Source organism: Podarcis melisellensis (assembly GCF_964234715.1).
Source record: "Podarcis melisellensis genome assembly, chromosome: 12".
NCBI lineage: Eukaryota > Metazoa > Chordata > Lepidosauria > Squamata > Lacertidae > Podarcis > Podarcis melisellensis.
In genome coordinates, this window is record NC_138544.1 from 17,483,224 (window position 1) to 17,507,163 (window position 23,940).

The 23,940-nt window shown below is 45.3% G+C and overlaps 1 protein-coding gene across 1 annotated transcript in view; it reads right to left on the minus strand.

Annotated features, from left to right (window-relative positions):
* Window positions 1–9,727, minus strand: part of TGFBR2 (transforming growth factor beta receptor 2) — a 68,500-nt gene extending 58,773 nt beyond the window's left edge. Inside the window, exon 1 of the mRNA XM_081883279.1 lies at window positions 9,566–9,727. Coding sequence (XP_081739405.1) covers window positions 9,566–9,641 — 76 coding nt within the window. The 5' untranslated portion in view covers window positions 9,642–9,727. The remainder of the gene's footprint in view (window positions 1–9,565) is intronic.
* Window positions 9,728–23,940: the final 14,213 nt, after the last annotated feature.

Here is a 23,940-nt window from a genome sequence, read left to right on the forward strand (position 1 = left end):
CTACAGTCATGCTATGCTCCAAGTACAGTACATTCACATCTTATGATCTGGGGATGGGATGGATACACAAGCTGCGTATGCTCAAACCAGTGTCAGAAACTCAGATATACAGTGGTCAAAGTGTGTGGGTCATCTCTCAGGAGCAGCACTAGTCCTGAGGTGCTCACAGGAGGACTTTAGAAGCCCAACAATGAAGCTGAACGTTGAAAGATCCAGGACCGATAAAAGAAAATACCTCTTCATGCATTGCATAGTCAAAACTACAGAACTTGCCTTCTCAAGAGGGGGCAATGACCGCCAACTTGGATGGCTTTAAAAGAGGATTAGACAAAATCATGGAGGAGGGGTCTATCAATGGCTAGGCCATGACGGCTAGGCTCTACCTTCACAGATGGAGGTAGCAATGCTTTGAAATATCAGATGCTGGAAACTACCGGAGGGGAAAATGCTCATGTTCTGCTCCCTAGCCTCCCACAGGCATCTGGTTGGCCACTGTGAAAACAAGATGCTGGAACAGATGTTCCATTGGCCTGATTCAGCAAGCTATTCTTATGTTCAAAACCACAGGGATAGCAACTTAACTCAGAGTGTGGTGCTGATAACACCAAGGTTGTGGGTTTGAACCCAGCTGCATGTTAGTTTCTAGATGGTTCTCGATTATTTCCAACTCAATGATTCTAGGCGTGATTCCCTTTTCAGCTCAAAGCTCAAGAAGAGGGCTAAGGCTTGCTATTTTCACACACCACGCTCCAAAGTGTTTGGATTGCAACTTGCTCCAAAGAACAGCAATACTACGGGAATAATCCCCTGTTCTCTTCCCCTACTCCAGGGTTGAGGGGAAATCTGGGAAGGCCTGGAACTGGGAAAAGGAGCAAGGGATTCACCAAGTTCTAGAGGTGCAGCATGAGGTCAGGAATATGCAGGATCATGCCCATCCAATATTTGGCTGGCTACCAAAGACGCCCCAAAATTGTCACACTTCTCTCTATCCTTAGAAGTAGAAATGGCTGCTATGGATTAATAGGCCTGGCTGGTATTTATTGGTATAGACTTGATACATAGCTCACTAGGTAGCTCATTAAACGTGGTCAGGTAAATATTAGCAATTCATATATGTAGCATGTTTATTTTATTTATCTATACAAAACATTCCTTTCCCACCCACTGGCTACAACTTGGAACCTAGGAATAGATAAAACAGCCTTACAAATTCACACGAAGGGGTTGTTTTTTTTAAAAAATCGCAAAATATTAAAACTATTATAAGTGCAGCAATAATCAAATGCACAGAGCTTCATCTTGATATGCGCTTTAATGCATATTTAATACATGTTCAAGAAACTAATGTAATCTTGAGAATAAAATGTAATAGTTGTGGAGTTAACAGTTGGCATTTTGTGTGTGTGTGTCACATATTGCCTTAATTAGTTCACATATGCAATCTTGCCTTCTGAAGACTTTGTGTGCACACTCTTTCTCTTTGAAAAAAACCCTCTTCCTCATTTACACTAACAGGGTTGTTGGCTTACGGAATACCTGCTGAACCACAACAAACAGAATGGTGAGTGTCTGTCTAAACCATATGCTGCAAAAAAAGAGGGTCACAAGAAACTGTTGTGGGCAACACAAAGTACCCATTTCACGGGGGTGGGGGGTGGAATATTGACGGTGCTCAGAATTCAACAAAACAGGTGAAATACCTACACACAAAATAAAACACAGACAAAAATGCCAACTATTCTCCCCCTATAAAAAAATGCAAACTTGCCAACCAAAGTGGTGGGGGAGGACACAAATAAAATATCCATTTTTAAAATCAAAATTTAAAAGCTGGTAGAGGGTCTTAGCCAAGGAGGGAGAGTTCTTAGGGTATCTTGGTGCACACAAGTGCTATATTTGGGGCATAGTTGTAAATACATGCCTTCAGTCCATTCTGCCTGCCAATTACACTTTGTTGATAATTTAAAAGTACAGACATGTGCTTCTTCTGGTAACAATTCCGCTCACAAGTAGCTCCGAGGCTGTAATCAGAGCTGAAGTATTTCACTGGCTTGTGCAATACTGTAACGAGAAGATTCCGTCTCCAGCCCTGTTTAATTAGCTACCTCATGCTAATTAGGAGCTGCATCATGTGAGAAGGTAAGAAATCGCTAGAGTTGCAACTAAAAGAGCAACCCCAAAAACAGAAAGCTTGGGCTATTCTGTCCACCTAACACATATTTTCATGACTAGACAATTTGAGGAACTGAATGTTATTATTTTTTTGCTCTTCTAAGATTTTCCCAAATGTTCAGCTGTTTCAGTTTACAATTACAGCAATTTGAGGCAGACATCTGATTTTCAGAAAGTGACAACATGTCTTTTTTTGGACATCCCCTTTCTAAATGAAAAAAACCCTGAAAAAGAAAAACCAGCAGGAATAGAGATACTAAAGTCTACAGAAACGTCTAATGCCTGCTTCCCACCCACCCACCCACCTTTTTTATTTTCTTTCTTCAAATTTAGAGGTTTCATTTATTTGTGAAATGCTGTCTGCCATAAGCCTTCAGAGGAGGGAGAATCTATCAGGTTCCTTCATCTTTTACCAACTAATCATAGCAGAACTCCTAACAATTGCTGCACAGTTTCAAGATGTGATCACGGCACTAAGCAGAGCAGGCCTTCAGCACACTTCCTGATGTACAATAGACATTAAATACTTATATTCACAGATGCACTGTCACTTTTTTAAAAACACTGTAAATAACAGCCGCTTGGAGTAAAGTAAGAATCAGGATCAGGCACTGAAAGATGGGGCAGTGGGAGTTAATCTTTTCTTATCATGCCATTGTCCTAATTGTTAAGTTGTGGGTGAACATATCAGACGACACAGCGATTCTTCAAACATCTCTTGTTTATTCAGAGGCCAGAACAGAACTGAACTGAAGGGTTCAGTCAGCCTGCTTATATAGAGCTCCAGTACAACGTAACTGTAACAATTTTCTAAAACTATCCAATCACTGAATGTCACTTTCGATCCCTTATTTGCATAACTATCTACAGTATCCCCCTGCTGGCCCAGGGTGAGAACTTCAGTACATAACACTAGTGAAAACTGCCCCAGCAAGAGAAAGTTCTCCACTGGCTATTCCTTGAGTCAAAACACAGCAGGGTGGACAGGGTTTTTCACGGAGACCATGGCGGGTAGGAAGGCTGAACTACCCCTCCCACCACAGTGCTGATATTCACTGGGAGCCAGAGGCCAACTTTGGCCGAAGATTGTGTGGCCAGCAACCCGCTGTCCACATGACACTTGTCACACACTTGTGATGTCACACGTACATCATCAGGAGGAGGCGCATAGTCAGGAGGCAGTCTTGGAGTTGACACCTCTGTTGGGAGCCCAGAAGCAACCACATTCAGTGAAAAATTAAAAGGTCCATGCAGCTGCAATGTGATGTGTAGTTTGGTTCTGAGTCTTCCTTATTAAGGTGGGAAGGGAACTCTACAGCCCAAGGTAACATGAAGCTAACCACAATTACCTTGAATTTCTGCTTAACCCTCAAGAAAGAAGGGCATTTTCGCTGGCCAGGTTTCATTCAAATCCATCAAAGCTTCTTTGGGGAAGGTTCTCAGGTAGGGTGGAAGGGGAAAGAACTTGCCCATGTGAAGACCACCTGGTGGAAACCCTTACACATATGGTTCTTAATTGTAAACTATATGCTGATCTCAGTCAGCAATTTCTAGATCAATTCTGTATCCCCAAATGGAAACCAGAGTTGGAGGTCATACATTTTCTATTACTGATCAGGAGCTCACCAAGTTAGTGGCTAAATATCTCTATTTGGTTTTTTGTCGTCGAAATACACTGCAGACGTCTGATCTCCCAGGAGACCTAGAGATGTGACGATAGACTGCTCTGCCTTTGTTTTAGCAAATGTTTTGTTCTATTGGGGAAGTGGTAATTCTTTATTGATTTGTTTTGGATGTTTGTACAGTGGTACCTCGGGTTAAGTACTTAATTCGTTCCGGAGGTCCGTTCTTAACCTGAAACTGTTCTTAACCTGAAGCACCACTTTAGCTAATGGGGCCTCCTGCTGCTGCCACACCGCCGTAACCCAATTTCTGTTCTTATCCTGAAGCAAAGTTCTTAACCTGAAGCACTATTTCTGGGTTAGCAGAGTGTGTAACCTGAAGTGTATGTAACCTGAAGCGTATGTAACCCGAGGTACCACTGTATGTGATGCCAATGAAAGGTTTGATGATGATGATATAGCCCGAGATAACATTATGGCAAGCCCATCAGGCTTGGTAGATACAGAGCTATGGAACCGAGTTTCCTTTGTGTGGCAGCATGTTATGTTATCTCTGAAAGATCTGTATATTTACAGACATACAAGCAGAGAACGAAGCGTAGGCAAAGAGCTGCTACAGGTAGATCCCCGGAGAAGGGCCGTAGTTCAGTGGCAGAACATTTGCTTTCCATGCAAAAGGCTCCAGATTCGATTTCTGACATGTCCAGAGAGAGCCGGGAATATCCTGTCTGAAACTCTGGAGAGCCACAGCCAATCAGTGTAGACAATACTAGGCTAGATACACCATTGTTCTGACTTCGTATAAGGCTGCTTTCTATGTTCTAACCCCCAAAGATAGCACTAACCTCCCCCTTCCCCCAAAAAAGTGCTCCCACCCAAAGTTTCAGCAAACTTTCAACTAGAGACACTAAGCCAGCAATCTCTGTCTTTCTCTGCCCCTTCCAACTACACATGGAGTGTTTTTTCTTAAGGACTGAACCTTCTGTTCTGCACACCAACAAGCATCCATTCCTCCTCCACCACCAAATATACATTTGGTGTACATGTACAGAAAGTGATGTACTTGGGGTATTTCATGTTACTAAGATTTTTGCCAGTAGTCTTCCGCTAACAGGGAGTGGTTTGTTTTTATCTACTTCAACGGAGGTTACCCAGGGATACAAGCCAGGAAAAAGCTAGCTCTGCCAAATCTCCTGCCCAAGAAAGAATCCCTTTTCAATCACTCACTCCAAGTCAGCCAAAGCAAAATGCAATCCTATGCATGCTACTCAGAAGTAAGTAGGTTCAGGGAGGGCAAACTGCTCAGCAGTGCAACCTGGAGACAGAGGGTATGTTACTGAAAGCAGGCATAATTCAACAGTACAAAACAAAAATTAAAAAGCAGGATATATATTCAGAAGGGAGCAATTTCAATGTCCTGTTTCCCCCATTTATTTATTTATTTATTGTGATGTTAGTACTATATCATCTCCTTGTCAGAGAACTTTCTTCACGTGCAAAAGACTGTGTTTGCCACAGCTGCATGTCTTCATCATAGTGACTGATAAAAAGATAAACTTGGCAGATATCCCTTGTGTCGTATGTACTATGTGTGTACAGGAAAATGTGCATTTCAAAAAAGAAATAATTGTCCTTGAGTAATTAGGTCAGTGATCTTATACCTGAGAATGCTCATTAGAGATTAAGTAATAAAAATAAAAGCATTGTCATTCCGAATACACCAAGGTAATTATAATCGAACTATTCATGGTAGTATGAAGAGGGATCATTAGCAGCACACAGATTTGAGCAGGAAGAAGCCTTGGGCTTGCACGCTCTACCTCCCCTCCTGCCCTGTGTTCAAGGGGAGTTTTGGAGCTTTTCCATCTGCTTTTAGCCAATCACAGCTTCCCATACCCTCCAAAACCAGGAACTGCGGTTTGTTTAAGAGACATAGCTTCAGAAACCATGGTTAGGCGCTAGCCTGTTTGAAACTCGTCATAAATTAACATGAACCACAACGTTTGCCAGTCCAGACGACATGACAATGTCGTTTACTGGGACACGTGAACATAGCTATAATGATAAAGGCAATGCCATTTAATTGTGAAAGGAAGAAACCACAAGGAAAGTATGCATATTTGGCCAAGAGTCCCTTTGGGACTGTGAACATGGCAACGGATCCTGCTTACAGGGCCACACCAACAGAGGTTTCTGGGCTTGGATGTCTTGGACAAAAACTTTTATCCTATTTCAGCCTAAGATATAACACAGCAGAAGTAAAACCCAGAGATAAAGCCAAGTTGTTATACAAGGTCACCACTCTTAATGATTGTGCTAGCTCTCAGATAACACTGGTCACGACCCAAACAGCCGTGTATAAATGCAGAAAGTGCTACTGCTGTCTCGGCTCCTGCTCTAGAGCAGCCTCCCCAGGCTGGTACTCTCCAGATGTTTTGGATTACTGTTCCCATCAACCCTACCCAGCAAGTGCATTAGGTTGGAGGAAAGCTGTTCTAGAGCAGGCACCCCCAAACTCAGCCCTCCAGATGTTTTGGGACTACAGTTCCCATCAACCCTGACCACTGGTCCTGTTAGCTAGCGATGATGGGAGTTGTAGTTCCAAAACAGCTGGAGGGCTGAGTTTGGGGGTGCCTGCTCTAGAAGATCCCCTTACAGTGGTGCCTCGGTTTAAGAACAGCCCTGTTTACAAACTATTTGGTATACGAACTCCGCAAAAACGGAAGTAGTGTTCCGGTTAGCAAACTTTACCTCAGTCTACGAACGGAAGCTGAATGGTGGAAGGGCACCGGCAGCAGGAGGTCTCATTAGGGAAAGTACACCTCGGTTTAAGAACAGTTTCAGTTTAGGAACGGACTTCTGGAACTGATTAAGTTCATAAGCCGAGGTATCACTATTCTTTCAAGAGATGCAAAGACTTGCATTGGAAAGGAGACAAGGAGAGTTTCTAACGTGAGTACTTATTCCAAGCGTACGTTCTTCTCTATCATACAAGTTTTATATTACAGTACAGGAACATTCCATTATTATCATAATCTGCAACTGGACCTAACCTTTCAGCAAATGCACAGATTTTGCTAACACTTTGCACAGTACTCAGCTGTGCAAGTGTTTGCAGGATCTTTACATAAATCGCTAAAAATGCTGTACCGTGACATAGCTAAACTGATTTTACGCATGCTAAATATCGTAAGTAAAACACTTTAAATCAGCAGCTTAAGAAAAAGCATGCTGCATATTTATGCTTACTATCACTATAGGTAGCTATTTGAATGGTAAGATGCATAACCTTAATACTGTATATAGGTTTCCTTTCCAGCACTGTATTTTTACCTCTCCTTTCCCCCCACTAACCATCATGTTGCAAACAATACAAAAGCATTACCCTGTTTGTTATGTTACTATGGGATGGCTTTTAAAAAAATATGAAAGTAAGTATACTAGTAAATCTGCCAGCGGACACTATACTTCGTACGGTACCATCAATGTTCATGTCACTTTCCAGCATTAACGTAAGTTCAGATGGCAAGTCCCCATCCCACAGAGCTTTACATTCTAAAGGAGAACAAGTGCAAGGGAATTGGGAATGAATATGCTCGAATATAGTTATGTATCCTTAGGCTTCAAGTGGGTTTTGAGGAAGGATCCGTAAGGATAGAGGTAGTTCCGGGAATAAGAGACCAAAAGTGAGAGGCAAGTGGCAGTACATTTTAAAGGAGCATGAGATTTCTGGGCAGCTGCTCTTGGCAAAAAGTACAGATCACAGCTGGGGAACATTTGGCCCTCCAGATGTTGCCGCACTACAACTCCCATCATTCCTAACCACTGGCTGTGCTGGCTCAGGCTGATGGGAATTGAGGGCCAAAATATGTGCCTAAAGCGTTGAGTACAACCTTGTTTCTACCTACTAAACAGACTACGTAAAAATAAAACATCCAGGACGAGTTAAAAAAAAAAAAGGTGTGCTGTGCCCCATCAGCAATGGGATAAGAGAAGTTAAGCTGTGTGTTAACTTTCGAGAAGCTTAGCTACTCTGATTATATCGTCAGTTGACAGCACAGGTACCCATAATAACCAGTGAAAAGGATTTTGCAGTAAAAGGGCTTTGCACATCAGTCCTCAGTGTGGTGGTTGCTGTTGCTGTTTAACAGTCTGCACTGAAGCGTGTTAAATGACTGAAGAGCTCCACACTTGAACAAGGCGGAAAGCAAAATGAAGAACACAAGGAGTCATGAGACAACTTAAAACCTGGACGCAAAACACTGATCAAGTGACTTGGAAAGACACTGCTTCCCTCTACAGATGCTTAGCGTAGCGGTTTTTTAAATGAAGTTGCCACCATACTACTGCAAACTGTGTATGACCACAGGCTTACACTCCAAACAGCTTTAACCCAGCTGAAGGAAGAAACGAAGGTGCAGGATTTTTTAAAAGCACGCTAGTGACAGGCCACACGGCCGCTTTACCCTTAAGTTTGTAACGAGGGAGTTCTTATGTCTCTTGGCGCACTGGGGTTACAGTTGCAAAATTAAGGGAACTGGCGTTCTGGAATTCGGATCCTTTACTTTCTGGGGAATTGTGACTCAGAAAACATCAGCGCATGACTCACTTCCCCTATTTCTAGGGATTTGTACCCCAAATCCTCGTGTGCATTGCCAAAAGCCCTGCCATCATGCCAGGAGCAAACAACCCACCAATTTCACAGCTGCAAGCAGCTCATCTACGGCTGCATCTGCAAGACACAAGGCAGCTGTTCCCTGCCAGATATCCCAAGATCAGGATGAAAACTTCTGCACCACACCTCAAACAAGAACAGAAGTTGGGCGGGGGGCGGGGGGGGAAGCATGCTTTCCTCCAAAACAACACTCTTTTCAAGAGGAAAGAAGAAAAACCATTCCAAAAGTTTTAACTTTTTGGGGGAGGGAGATCAACACTCCCACCCCAGAAACACAACATAGCTCAGTCGGTAGAACACGAGACTCTCAACCTCAGGGTCGTGGGTTCGAGGGAAAGATTCCTGCATTGCTGGGGTTGGGCTAGATGACCCTGGGGGAACCCTTTGCAATTCTGTGGTAAAGGTAAAGGGACACCTGACCATTAGGTCCAGTCGTGACCGACTCTGGGGTCGCGGCGCTCATCTCGCTTTATTGGCCGAGGGACCTGGCGTATAGCTTCCGGGTCATGTGGCCAGCATGATTAAGCCGCTTCTGGCGAACCAGAGCAGCGCACGGAAGCGTCGTTTACATTCCCGCCGGAGCGGTACCTATTTATCTACTTGCACTGGCATGCTTTCAGACTGCTAGGTTGGCAGGAGCCGGGACCGAGCAACGGGAGCTCACCCCGTTGCGGGGATTCGAACCGCCAACCTTCCGACCAGCAAGCCCAAGACTCAGTGGTTTAACCCACAGTGCCACCCGTGTCCCCAGTGGCGTAGCGTGGGGGGTGCAGGGGGGGCCGGCCGCACTGGGCACAACATCTGGGGGTTAGGGTTAGGGGGCGCAAATCCACGGGTTAGGGGGCGCAAATTACTTGCTTTGCCCCGGGTGCTGACAACCCACGCTACGCCACTGCGTGTCCCTTTACAATTCTGTGGTGCTCCTTTGCAATTCTGTGGTGCTATGAACCTGGCCTTTAATAATAATAATAATAATAATAATAATAATAATAATAATAATAATAATGGGCTTCTGGTGCCTTATTCACAAGCTAGATCTTGGCGGGGCAGCGTCGGAAGCCCGGAGACCAGGCAGCGAAGCAAAGGCGAGACTTACCTGTACCCCGAGCCAGCGGGCAAGCCGCGCAGTGCAAGAGAGTCCACAGCAAAACGTGCTTGGGCGCCCCGCTCATTGTCAAGCTCCCTCGGGGCGCTGGGCTGCTCGGCGGCGGCGGAGGCGAGGCGGGCGCGGCGAGGGGCTCCTCTGGAGGCGAAGGCGGGTCCCTCGAGGCGGAAAGCGGGCGAGCGAGCGAGCGAGGCCCCGGCAGAGGCAGCAGCAGCAGCAGCCGCAGCAGCCGCGGCTCTCGGCTGCTTGCTCGGAGGGCGTGTGTGACTCACCCCCGCCCGCCTTCCCCGCTTCAGCCCTGCCTTGCAGAGGAAACAGGAAATCTTAAAAAGTTCGCAAACAGCTGGGCAGGACTTTCTTAACTCTCGCAGTCAGTTCCTTCTCCGGCCCACCCTCCCTCCCGGGCTCGCTTCGGAGCTGCCTGTCAATCAAGGGCCTGAGGCCAAACCTCCCTCGCCCTCAGGGCGCTCGTTTTCTCACACGAGCTGAGGCAAAAAGAAAAATAATAGTGCCCAGAGAGAGGCGGCTGGGCATCAAGGGGACTTCCTTCATCATCTCTGTGGCACACGCCGTGGCTTTTTTATTTTTATTCGTGGGCGTGGACTGAACCCACCCACCCCATCAAGTAAATAAATATACTTAGAATCATAGAATTGTGAGGATCATCTAGTCCAGTAGTTCCCAACCTTTCTTTTTTTTTTTGCCATGCCCCACCTAACCATGGTTATTTTTTTAAAAAATAACTTTCTCTCTTTTTTTCTTTGAAAAAAATCTGGTAACCTTAACCTAAGCATCTCTAAAATCCTGATCCTCTCCCCCCACCCCAAATATAATTCTAATTATTCAAAAAGTGAACTCCTGTAACTCATTCTCGAATTGACCCCCTTAAAAATCAAATAGCCCCCCCCCCGTAGGCCGTGTGCCCCACATTGGGAACCATGGAATTCTGGTCCAACCCCCTGCAAAGCAAGAATTTGCAGCCATCCCGTGTGGGGATCAAGCCTGCAATCTTGGCATTGAATACCCTCCAACATTTCTTTGATGAAAATAGGGATATCCTATTCCATATTATTATTATTATTACCAAGCCGCCTGACTGGGTTGCCCCAGCTACTCTGGGCAGATTACAACATATATAAACAAAAAACATTAAACATTTTAAAAAACTTCCCTATACAGGGCTGCCTTCAGACAGTTCGGGGGTCAGATAACTCCATACCATCCAACATTTCTCCGATGGAAATAGGGACATCATTTCTCCAATGATAGGGAAAGCAGGACATTCTGGCATGAAATCAGAAACCAGGAGAGCTTCTGCAAATCCGGGGCTGTCCCTGGAAAATAGGAAGACTTGGGGGGTCTGGCATTATCAGCACCACACTCTAACCAACTGAGCCATCTTGCTTAACTAAAAAGCAGAAATAATATTTGAAATTGAAATGCACACTGAGTTCACTTGGATGATGTTGTGGTGCGTTCCAGTGACGCAACTGGCAACCTGACTGAGACCTCTCTTTTTTCCCCTAGAAGAAAAGCCGTGGTTAAAAGTGTGGCACTTACTGAAACAACTTCACGGTGAGTAATGGCACCTTTTTTCCACAAGAAAAGCACTGGCTGTGCCCATGTTTGTATTGTTTGTACTTCTCACATCAGCAATGCAAATGCTAAGAAGAAGGAGGATTTTATTTTTTGCAGGGTGCTATAGACAGGTCTGGGGACGCAGGTGGCGCTGTGGGTTAAACCACAGAGCCTAGGACTTGCCGATCATAAGGTCGGCGGTTCGGATCCCCGCGACGGGGTGAGCTCCCGTTGCCTGGTCCCTGCTCCTGCCAACCTAGCAGTTTGAAAGAACACCAGTGCAAGTAGATAAATAGGTACCACTCCAGCGGGAAGGTAAACGGCGTTTCCATGCATTGCTTTGATTCGCCAGAAGCGGCTTAGTCATGCTGGCCACATGACCTGGAAGCTGTACGCCGGCTCCCTCGGCCTGTAAAGCGAGATGAACGTTGCAACCCCAGAGTCGGTCATGACTGGACCTAATGGTCAGGGCTTCCTGTACCTTTATAGACAGGTCCACACACTTCAAGGCACACACTGGGTCAGCATCCTGTTCTCACAGTTGCCAACCAGATGCCTGTAGGAAACTCGCAAGCCAGATTTGAGCCCAAGAGCACTCTCTAGGGGTGGAGCTTGGTAATATGGTGCCCTGAGCGAGGACACAATTTGGTTATTGAGCTTTCATCCTGATTTGTTTGTGGAGAAGTTGTGTCAAAACAAGTGTTATCCCACACTTCCCATTGCATTTGACTGATGCTTTTCCTAATTTCAAAAAGTCTGATCTTTGGGGAAGCAGGTTTGTTGCATAAGTCCCCCCAATCAATTATAATTGTGCAATTTGAATTTCCTGATGTCTGAATCCCACCCAAAAGTAGTGACCCACTGAAAGTACCCTAAGCCTACAGTGGGCTAGTTTGGGAAATATTTTCAGCTTTTGTCCTGGCCTTATGCATGGAGCCAGCAAGTCAATTCTGCCTTCACCAGTCCCACTCAGCCAGTCCGAATGATGTCTATTGGTGTGCAATCTTAGCTATGTGGGGCAAAATCACATAGTGTATTCCCCAAAAATTCAACCAAAAAACATACCTGAAAGCTGTTTACACCAATAGGGGGGAAATACCAAAGAAAAAATTATTAACTCCTTCTGAGAATGCACTTGGATGAATTTCTGACCATTTAAAGTGGTACAATCTCAAATTTCAACAATACTGTCTCCAGGATTTACAGCTTCATTTCATCTTGATTCTCATTCATTTTCCTAACTACTCCACTATTTGTCTTTAATTACTCAGTTCCAAAAAATCACTATGCCTATTTACAATGCATACAACGAAGTCTGCAAAATGTGTTATAGAAGGCATCCAATATGCATATCGATGCAAATATAGAAGTAAAGCAAGTATACTATACACATAATAAAGGTTAAGGTACTCTGACAGTTAAGTCTAGTCACAAACGTCTCTGGGGTTGCGGCGCTCATCTTGCTTTACTGGCCGAGGGAGCCGGCGTTTGTCCGCAGACAGTTTTTCCGGGTCATGTGGCCAGCATGACTAAGCCGTTTCTGGCGAACCAGAGCAGTGCATGGAAACGCCGTTTACCTTCCCGCTGGAGCGGTACCTATTTATCTACTTGCACTGGCGTGCTTTTGAACTGCTAGGTTGGCAGGAGCAGGGACCGAGCAACGGGAGCTCACCCCGTCATGGGGATCCGAACCGCCTGCCTTCTGATCGGCATGCCCAAGGCTCAGTGGTTTACACTACAGCGCCACCCGCGTCCTAAAGTGTAACCGGAGAATGCTAAACACTTGTAAATGGTTTTCATGATCAATACATTGTACTACCATAGCAATTAGGAATTTCAGCACATGACTTTTTTGCTCTTTGCGTAATCACTTCCACTAGTTCAGACTCGTTCTTAGGAATTCATTCATTGCTGTAAAAAATGTTTAGCCTCAAGGAAGGGCATTTACAAAAGGTTACCTGCCAACAGATTTTATAAAAGTCTGAACTCAAATCGTCAGGAGGGTACCCTGCATTTTGCTTATTTCCTTGACATAACTAACTTGGATTATATGTTGCACATAATTAACAAGAGTATTATCAGTTCCTCTGTATAGAAATCAAATTGTTACATTCCATATTCGTTTAATAATTCATTTATGTTGAACAGAATTCCTGAGATATAAATTTTATATTTATGTATACAATGAGAAAGGTGGGCAGTGACAGAATCGCCTTCCCCACATTTCATCCATTAAAATGCATGTCTGCAACCTGCACTGGTGCATATATAAGCTTGAAGGCGATTGCAGAACCTTGTGTGACCAGGTATCCTGCTTTTTCAGGATTGACTGGGAGTTCCACCTACTTTGTAGGCTTGTACTTAAGGGCAGTAATTCTAGACACAGGCATGGAGGATAAAGCTATAAATGGCCACCAGCCATGACAGCCATTTTCTGTCTCCACTGTCTGAGTCGATAAGCCTCTGAATACCAGCTTCCGGAAATCACAAGTAGGAGAGAATGATCTTCCTCTCAGGTTATGCTTGCAGGCTTCCTATGGACATCTGGTTGGTCTCTGTGAGAATGGGATGCTGAACTAGATGGGTCATTGGCTGTACCAGCAGCAGGCTCTTATGTTCTTATATGTATGTTTGCAGAACGTAACACTGCCCACTGTCATCATATGTGTGGAGATGTGCCCTAAAGTGTGAAAAGTGAAGTTTGCAAATGCCAGAGATTATCATTAAAACTAACCTTGTATTTCCTCCTTGGCACGTACAGTCATACCTCATGTTATGTCAACTTCATGTTATGCTCTTTCAGGTTATGTCCCGCGGCGACCTGGAAGTACCAGAAAGTGTTACTTCTGGGTTTCGCAGCTCGCGCATGCGCAGAAGCACAAAATGACATCATGTGCAGAAGCAGTGAATCGCAACTCACATGTGCAGACGCGCCGATGCGCGTTGCGTTCTTTTCATGTTGCAAACGGGCCTCCGGAACGGATCCCATTCGCAACCAGAGGTACCACTGTATATATAAACTTCCTATGCCTTCTCTAGTTAATCTCCTGATTTGCAGCATTAGGGTACATGTGGAACTCCAGATCGAGTTGATGGTGACCAGGAGCAAGTATTGCCAACCAAAATACTCTTTGGTTAGATTTCAACTGGGCAGGAATCATTTCAAACCACTTTACTACAATGCTCTTTGAGTGAAGCTTCTTTTGATCGCTGCCCAGGGTTAGAAGCCAATTCAAAATGTGGTGATCTGGCCCATAGTGTTGTTGACATTACAGATATGCTCCAGGTCTTCCTTGATAAGAAATGTTTAAAATGTAAATAAACATGCAAGCGACAATTCAGTCTGCACGTACACTAGGATTTCTCAAGATTTCCAGCATTTCTTCTCATTCATTTGTGTCACTTGTACCCAACAACTGAAAATAGTATATACATGCTTGCCTTTAAAAATATCTCTGGGTCAGTCAACATCAGGAAGTACCCATAATTATACAACAGAATGTTATCAAAAAGTTCTTATACAACTTGGCAGAAGCCAGACATTCAGAAGACAACTAGGTTCCTGAAGTACTGTTCACTGTAGGTACCACTATTGTATTTGAAGGTTACTGTTGATAAATACAGTATTGGTTACTGGTTTGCATTTGTTTGTTTTTATTATGTATTTTGTATTCTCGTTTTGTATTTTTCTTTTGTGAACTGGCCTGGGATCTTCGGACGATAGGGAGTGTACAAATTTAATTAATAATGATCAAAAATGGTTAGAGGGCTGGGCTATGACTTGGGAGACCAGGGTTTGAATTACAACTCAGCCCTGAAATTCACTGGGTGACCTTGAGCCAGTCACCATCTCTTAGCCTAACCTACCTTACAGTGTTGTTGTGAGGACGAAAGGGGGGGGGGGAAGAACCATGGACACCACCTTCAGGTGCTTGGAACATAAAGGTGCTGTATAAATGTAATAAAGAAATAAAATAAATCTCACAGTATTATTTTCTGCTATATCCACCAGTTGGATCTTGAGCGAAAAGTGTGTTGAGTTTTGCAAAACTGGCAGCAGAAATGCGTTTTTACTTTTTTGCACATCTATATTCCAGGAATAGGTTTGAAATAATATAAATAGATGGGTTGCAGGCACAGGTATTCTTCTCTGCTGCATATATTCTGTCCTTCGAGAGTTGTTCAAGAAAAACATGGCTCCGTAGATAGATGGCAAAATTTGCCGTGTGTCAGAGCCTAGTCCCATATCAAATGTAGCAACCACAGTGGTATACTTATTTTTAAAATCATCATTCCACATATGGAAAACATTGAAGATAATCTTCAAATAGGTTTTCAAGGCTTTTGAAAATGAATTAACTTGCCCTCTCCCTTCCCTCCCCAGCCTCCCAGCTTATGCGCCGATTAGAACGTAAGAAAATTTGTTCTTCAGCACATCCAGTCCAGTAACCTGTTTCTTGCTGTAGCCTCTGGAAACAGTGGTGGAGGAAGAGGAGTGTGGGGGGAGCGCACCGCCCCTGGCAGCATGATCCCGGTGGGGTGCCATCGCGGCTGCCCTCCCCCCGCCTGTGCTGGGCGCCACGCCCCCACAGGCAGCATGCCATGCCCCCAGGACGCACACCACACCCCTGTGGGTGGCATGCCATGCCCCCAGGACGAGCACCAGTCCCACCCCACCTGCTCTCCGCTCCCTGGTGCCAGAGCATGAAGCTCTGCCACTGATGTACAGTGGTACCTCTGCTTGCAAACAGGATCCGTTCCGGAGGTCTGTTTGCAACATGAAAAGAGCACGTCTGCGCACGCGCTGGTTGCGATTTTCCGCTTTTGTGCATGCATGTGATGTCATTTTGCGCTTCTGCGCATGCGCGAGCGGCAAAACCCGGAAGTAACCCTTTCCGGTACTTCCAGGTCACCGCAGGACGTAACCTGAAAGAACGTAACATGAAGTAAACGTAACATGAGGTATGACTGTAGGCACAACTGTTGCTCCCTGTCAGCTGGTAGTCGGAGCAGGCATATCACTCCTGTTATCCGAAGGTGACCCATAGCCATCTTGACGAATAGCCATAGATAAACTTTTTCCTTCATGAATGTGTCTAATCCTTTTTTAAGACCACCCAAGCAAAGTGATTGTCACACCTCATGGAAATTCCATACATTAATTACATGCTGTGTGAACTATTCCCCCCACCCCCAATACTCGTTCAGGCAGGAGGCTAGGAACCTCAGAATGGGTCCCTCTATTACCTGTTCTACCTGTCTATTTGTGATAGATAGATAGATAGATAGATAGATAGATAGATAGATAGATAAGTAATTAAAGGCATTGTAAGTTTCCAGCCAACATAGGTTGTGTGAGGTCCCTTCTCAACTCCTGCCCCTTCTTCTTCCAAGCAGTGAAAAGTTTTGGGGTGCCTTTGCAGCAGGGGTGGTGAACCGTTACCCAATGAAGGGCCATTGACCCATTGGAAAAAGTCAGTCAGGGGACAGAGCCAATCATGGGCTGGGCCAGACCCAAAAGTGGACAGAGAGATTGTCAAGTACAGTGGTACCTCGGGTTACATACGCTTCAGGTTACATACGCTTCAGGTTACACACTCCGCTAACCCAGAAATTGTACCTCGGGTTAGGGACTTTGCTTCAGGATGAGAACAGAAATCGTGCTCCGGCAGCAGCAGGAGGCCCCATTAGCTAAAGTGGTGCTTCAGGTTAAGAACAGTTTCAGGTTAAGAACAGACCTCCGGAACGAATTAAGTACTTAACCCGAGGTACCACTGTACAGTATGCAGGCTCTGGGTGTGTTTGCTTTTTTCCAAAGAAGTGTGTCTCAGAAACATTAATACGCAGTTCTACATCTGATCCAGGGCAATATTTGTTCATTTTCCCCAAGTTCCCCACTCAGCTCTTTCTCTAGACCAGAGGTTCCCAAATTTATTTGGCCTATTGTCCCCTTTTCGGGGGGGGGGATACTCAGTGCCTCCTGGAAACCTACCTTCTTTAAGCAAACAAAACAATCGCTATAACTTTAACTCCATATTACGTCCGTAAGCATCAATACACAACAGATGAAACATGTGCAAACGGTTTTTCAAAAATTTCTTCTTTCTTTATGCTCCTACTGCAGTCCAGATCAACACTGAGGTCCTCTCTCTGGCAGTGGTGATAGCGACTTTTGCTCTAAGTGACTGCCCCATGAGTGAAAGACCAAGTCACCTCCAACTTGTAGAGCCTTGCACTATAAGACTGCACGTTTTACAACAACCTGTGTGCCGTCTAGCACAATTGATTCCTGTTTTGTAGCTTGCAGCTCTCGCTGCAAATAGTATCTTTAGCAAACCAGGCATGGGTAATCATTAAAATGTTGTTCTAACATGATGTATGGGAGAGTTTCTCTTTAGTCCCTTTTCAATTAATGGGAGCTGTTACAGTGATGGATTTGAAAGGATATCTCCTTAATGCTGGTGTAAAGCTGTCTTTGTACTTTAATTACACGTCTCCCAACATCTCAGGGCTGTTGTCTCATCTTGCCCCTTGCTCGCTGGTGAATGAAGCAGAGAGTGGTGATGCTATCCTGACTCATGTAGCTGGGATTAATGATCTCATTTCATGGCTTGGGATACAAAGATACACTTTTAATACAATGGTTGTTGGTCGAAGCATGGATCCAGGGGTGCTAGTTAAGATGGCGTGCGGGAGAGATCGTAGTAGTGAAGGAAAGCAATTCAACAAAATACAAAGTTTTGTTTTTGGAAACATTCAAGGTTAAATTACTTTAAACTCTGTGCCAAGGCCATCTCTTAATACCTTATAAAACTATAGCACTTTTTTTCCAACAGACATATTGCATCGCCCACCCCACCCCAGCTAAAGGGGTGTGCAACTTTGGCATTTCATTACATCACTGTTTATAACAATAACTGGTATGTTAAACCAGTGAACTAAGCAGTTAGATATGAGTGCCTGAGGGAAATCATAGTAAAGGTCAAGGGACCCCTAGCCATTAGGTCCAGTCGTGACCGACTCTGGGGTTGTGGCGCTCATCTCGCTTTATTGGCCAAGGGAGCCGGCGTACAGCTTCCGGGTCATGTGGCCAGCATGACTAAGCCGCTTCTGGCAAACCAGAGCAGCACACGGAAACGCTGTTTACCTTCCTGCCAGAGCAGTACATATTTATCTACTTTGACGTGCTTTCGAACTGCTAGGTTGGCAGGAGCAGGGACCAAGCAACGGGAGCTCACCCTGTCGCAGGGATTCGAACCGCCGACCTTCTGATCGGCAAGTCCTAGGCTCTGTGGTTCCCATGAGGGAAATCATACTGGACCTGAAAAACAGGGGTGCTTGTACGTCCTGCTCCACCCGTGACCTCCTTTACAAGTTTCTGTAACTTTTATTTTACACTTGGTCCACATGTTTGGAACTGAATTTTAATTTGTGGCAACTGGAACCCATAGAATGGTCAGGGAACCCCTGATGCTATAGTCCTGATAAAATAAGTAGGTCTCTGGACTTGAACAGGGAACTACTGTTCTGGGAGACCCATGTAACATGTCTGTCTGTCTGTCTGTCTGTCTGTCTGTCTGTCTGTCTGTTGGTGCTCTATAGGTGTTAGAGATATATTTTGTTACATGTGTCCTAGTGTTGTATGTGTGTATCAACCGTAACCAAATGTTTGAAAAATTAATTGTCCTTTCTGCATATTTATAACTCTGTGCATTGGTTTAGTTTCTCACGTTTTGCTTCCGCAACTTACAATCCCAACACTTTTCTTTGTTCCTTTAACAAAAGAGAACGAATACAAGCCTCGTGTTGTTGAAGATGCACAATCTACAAAGATCCTTTTCTGAAGCAGCAAGATAGAGATTTCGTTGCTGATAACTAGCACGCACTGCTGAAAACATACTTCAGAATGAAAAGGTCCTTTTAGCGGCTTATCTGCATGTTGCTTCCCTTGTGTGAGAACTATGTGTAAGGCCTGTTCCTAGTCACGGGGTGGGGGGGTGGGGGAGGGAGGCTGTGTGTGCAGCCCGGCACTCTATGCACATTTATTCAGAAATCAGTCCCATCGCATTCAGTGGGATTTTCTCTTAGGTGGAACTCCAGCTACGAGTCATTTTGCAAGACTATTGAGAGCCAGTGTGGTGTAGTGGTTAAGAGTGACAGACTCGTAATCTGGGGAACCGGGTTCGCGTCCGCTCCTCCACATGCAGCTGCTGGGTGACCTTGGGCCAGTCACACTTTTTTGAAGTCTCTCAGCCCCACTCACCTCACAGAGTGTTTGTTGTGGGGGAGGAAGGGAAAGGAGAATGTTAGCCGCTTTGAGACTCCTGAAGGGGATTGAAAGGCGGGATATCAAATCCAAACTCTTCTTCTATACAGGGGTGGCCAACTCCCAAGACACTGTGATCTACCTCATAGAGTTAAAAACTGGCAGTGATCTACCCTCTTTTTGGGGGTTCAGGTCAAAGTTGTTTCCTTTAAGAAGGAAAGCCCTGTTTTTTTGGGGGGTGCAGGCCAACACTGTTGAACTTTTTTTAGGGGAACCAAAGTTGTTGAGCTTGTTTGGGGGAGCCAGTGATCTACCACAGACATCAAGTGATCTACCAGTAGTTCACAATCTACCTGTTGGATGTGCCTGGTGTATAACATGAAATTGTAAACACAGACACACACCCCGCCAGCCCTGAATCTGAATTAACTTTCATCCTCTTGAGAAGGAGAGGGTAGAAATCAGAAGCAGCATTCTTTTGCAAAGAACAGTCAAGTACCACTAACCTACTGTCAGGGAACTGCCATCGGATCAGGGGTGAGAGGGGCAAAGCCGGATGGATTACAGAGAGCCTCCAAAGATCGTGGGAAGCAGCACCTCCTCAGCGGAGGAGAGTAACCACGCCTCCAGTGGAGAGGAGCTTCAGGGCTCGGAGGAGGCGAGGCGGTGCCAGGGCACCTTGCCCGGGCAAAGCGGGGAGGAGAGACGTCCTCCATTACCCACGCCCTCCTTGCGCAGTAAGCTTTCGCGTCAAGAGGGGAGGTGCAGACTGGGTGTCAATAAACTACTCTGCTGGGGAAGGTTTAAGGACCGCCCACTCATGGATTCTGCCAGTGAATGAGCCAGCCACGGGAGAGTTGCGCTCTGGACAGATAAAGTTTATTTTGGCATCAAAAGCAAGGCTTCACAGCCGAGCAGGGAGGCATCTGCCTGCTTGCTCTCAAGCAACCCCTTGGAACCATAACACTTACCAACAACAGTATGTACACGGGTGCTTCTGGGACATCTACCTGGTACTGTATGGGATATTTAGACTAAAATCAGGGTGGGGATTTCGTAATGGTCTGTGAATCGAAAAAGGAATTTTTCTCCTAGAATAATCTTGTGTTGGATACACCAATGGGTATGAGATGTATTCAGTCATGAAACCAGAGGTATGGGACGTGTTTTCTGACTACAACTCCCATCATCCCTGATGATCCCAGCCATGTTGCTGATTGGCACTAGAGTCCAAAAACATCTTGACAGCTACAAGTTATTCAACCCTGCATTAAATACCATCAATGTGACCTCAGAGTGCCCATCTACAGAGCGAGAGACCTGTTGTGTCTCCAAATAAGTAACTTGGACTTGCTTCCTTATCAACCAGACTATTAGAGGGCAAGTGGAACTTTTCCCCATTGGAACAATTCATCCCCATGTCAGATCAAACTACTTTTTTTAAACTCCCCTTATTTTCAACAGTGGTTTGCCCAGTGGCATAGTGTGGGGGGTGCAGGGGGGGCCGGCCGCACCGGGCGCAACATCTGGGGGGGGGCCCGCTCCACGGGTTAGGGGGCACATAATCCACAGGTTAGGGGGCGCAAATTACTTGCCTTGCCCCGGGTGCTGACAACCCACGCTACGCCACTGGGTTTGCCAAGCAGAAGGGAGTGGGGCTGCTGTTATTTTCTTTAAAAAAAAATTTAAAGCTTCCACATGGTTCTTTGGATCACATGGTTCTTTGGATCCTGGACTATGTGCTATGCTTCCTTCTTTTCCAAGATTTGGTCATTTGTGACCTCACACTAAAGAGCATTCAGATAAAATATGACAAAATCAATCTGCTTTAAAATAATCTTCATGGGGGTGAGGAGCTACAAAACAGTAACCAAACACTCAGTCTTGAGCATCTACGTGTTTGTCAATTGATTAGAGAATTTTTGTTAATTAACATATTAACTGAATAATTAATTGTTAGCTTATTAATTGTTAAATTAATGGAGCAATTGCATACTCGTGCATTTTTCAACGTCTTCCTATAGGTGCCTTCCAACAAATAGATCTAGCTGAAACATTTAGCTGATGATGATGATGACGATGATTTATTATTTATACCCCACCCATCTGGCTGGGTCTCCCCAGTCACTCTGGGCAGTTCCCAACAGAATATTAAAAACACAATAAAATATCAAACATTAAAAATTTCACTAAACAGGCCTGCCTTCAGATGTCTTCTAAAAGTCAGATAGTTGTTTATTTCCTTGACATCTGATGGGAGGGCGTTCCACAGGGCGGGCGCCACTACTGAGAAGGCCTTCTGCCGGGTTCCCTGTAACCTCACTTCTCGCAGGGAGAGAACTGCCAGAAGGCCCTCAGAGCTGGACCTCAGTGTCCAGGTTGAAGAATGGGGATGGAGACTCTCCTTCATGTATATTGGGTGGGCCAAGGCCATTTAGGGCTTTAAAGGTCAGCACCAACACTTTGAATTGTGCTCAGAAACATCCTGGGAGCCAATGAAGGTCTTTCGGGACTGGTGTTATATGGTCTCGACGGCCACTCCCAGTCACCAGTCTAGCTGCCACATTCTGGATTAGTTCAAGTTTTTGAATCACCTTCAAAGGTAGTCCCGCGTAGAGCACATTGCAGTAGTCCAAGCGGGAGATAACTAGAGCATGCACCACTCAATAATAATAATAATAATAATAATAATAATAATAATAATAATAATTTATTATTTATACCCTACCCATCTGGGCGCCACTACCAAGAAGGCCCTTTGCATGTATGCATGCAGACTTTGGGAAGGGATTGATTGCTGTTTTGCAGTGTTGCATCAATTCAAGGGCTAACGAACAAAGTACCGGTATAACTCTATAAAATATAATCCTGTTGAGGAAAGTTGACCACATTCTCACTGTGCATTTAAAGCACTCTTGTTCTGCTTTACGAGTCATGACTTCTCCCAAAAGAACCCTAGGAACTATAGCTTGTTAAGGCTCTCCTGACATCTCTCAGAAACCTTAATTAACTACAGTGGAGAAGCCGTGACTCTTGAAGGGAAATAAGAGTGCTTCCCATTTCTTGGGGAGAGAATGGTCACATCCGTAGCATAGCGTATGGACAGAACCATCCTCTCCCAAAGAAATGTTCGTTAAAGGCAATGTCAGTCCAGGTTGCAAAGGATATCAGGGAAATGGAGCCTGAAACTGTAGAGCATGGGTAGGCAAACTAAGGCCTGGGGGCCAGATCCTGCCCAATCCCCTTCTAAATCCGGCCCTCGGGCGGTCCGGGAATCAGCGTGTTTTTACGTGAGTAGAATGTATGCTTTTATTTAAAAGGCATCTCTGAGTTATTTGTGGGGCATAGGAATTCTTTCATTCCCCCCCCCAAATATAGTCCAGCCCCCCACAAGGTCTGAGGGACGGTGGACAAACCCCCTGCTGAAAAAGTTTGCTAACCCCTGCTGTAGAGGAACAGCACAAAAACTCCCTGCCCTCTTCCCAGTTTCTGTTCTGTAGGACAAAAAAGACACAATAGAATTGCAGTGGTACCTCGGGTTACATACACTTCAGGTTACATACGCTTCAGGTTACAGACTCCGCTAACCCAGAAATAGTACCTCAGGTTAAGAACTTTGCTTCAGGATGAGAACAGAAATTGTGCTTCAGCGGCGCGGCGGCAGCGCAAGGCCCCATTAGCTAAAGTGGTGCTTCAGGTTAAGAACAGTTTCAGGTTAAGAATGGGCCTCCGGAACGAATTAAGTACTTAACCCGAGGTACCACTGTACAGTTGTTGGTCCAGAACCTCAAAGATGTGCACCAGCTCTGATATTCTTGGCTTCTTGGCTGCGGGGGAGCAGTAAGGTAAAGGTAAAGGGACCCTTGACCATTAGGTCCAGTCGTGGCCGACTCTGGGGTTGCGGCGCTCATCTTGCTTTATTGGCCGAGGGAGCCGGCGTATAGCTTCTGGGTCATGTGGCCAGCATGACTAAGCCGCTTCTGGCGAACCAGAGCAGTGCATGGAAACGGCGTTTACCTTCCCGCTGGAGTGGTACCTATTTATCTACTTGCACTTTTGACGTGCTTTCAAACTGCTAGGTTGGCAGGAGCAGGGACCGAGCAACGGGAGTGTTGAATAGTGGGTAGACATGGCAAACGACACAGCGATTTCTCCAAAGCAGCTCTTTATTTTGTAAGCTGGAACAGAAAACTGAACAGCAAACAGCTCAGCCGGCCTGCTTTTATCGGCAGCCAGCAGTCAACATTGTAGCAACAACAACCCAGGGTTTCCTGCCTAAAATAACTGACGTGAACCTGAGTGAAAACTATCTACAGTATCCCCCTGCTGGCCCAGGGTGAGAACTTCAGTACATAACAGGGAGCTCACCCCATCGCGGGGATTCGAACTGCCAACCTTCTGATCAGCAAGTCCTAGGCTCAGTAGTTTAGACCACAGCGCCACCTGCGTCCCTTGTGGGGGAGCAGTAACTGTGCCCTATTGTACTGTCCTAAGGCAGAGGGTCTCTGTTGCTGCAGAGGCT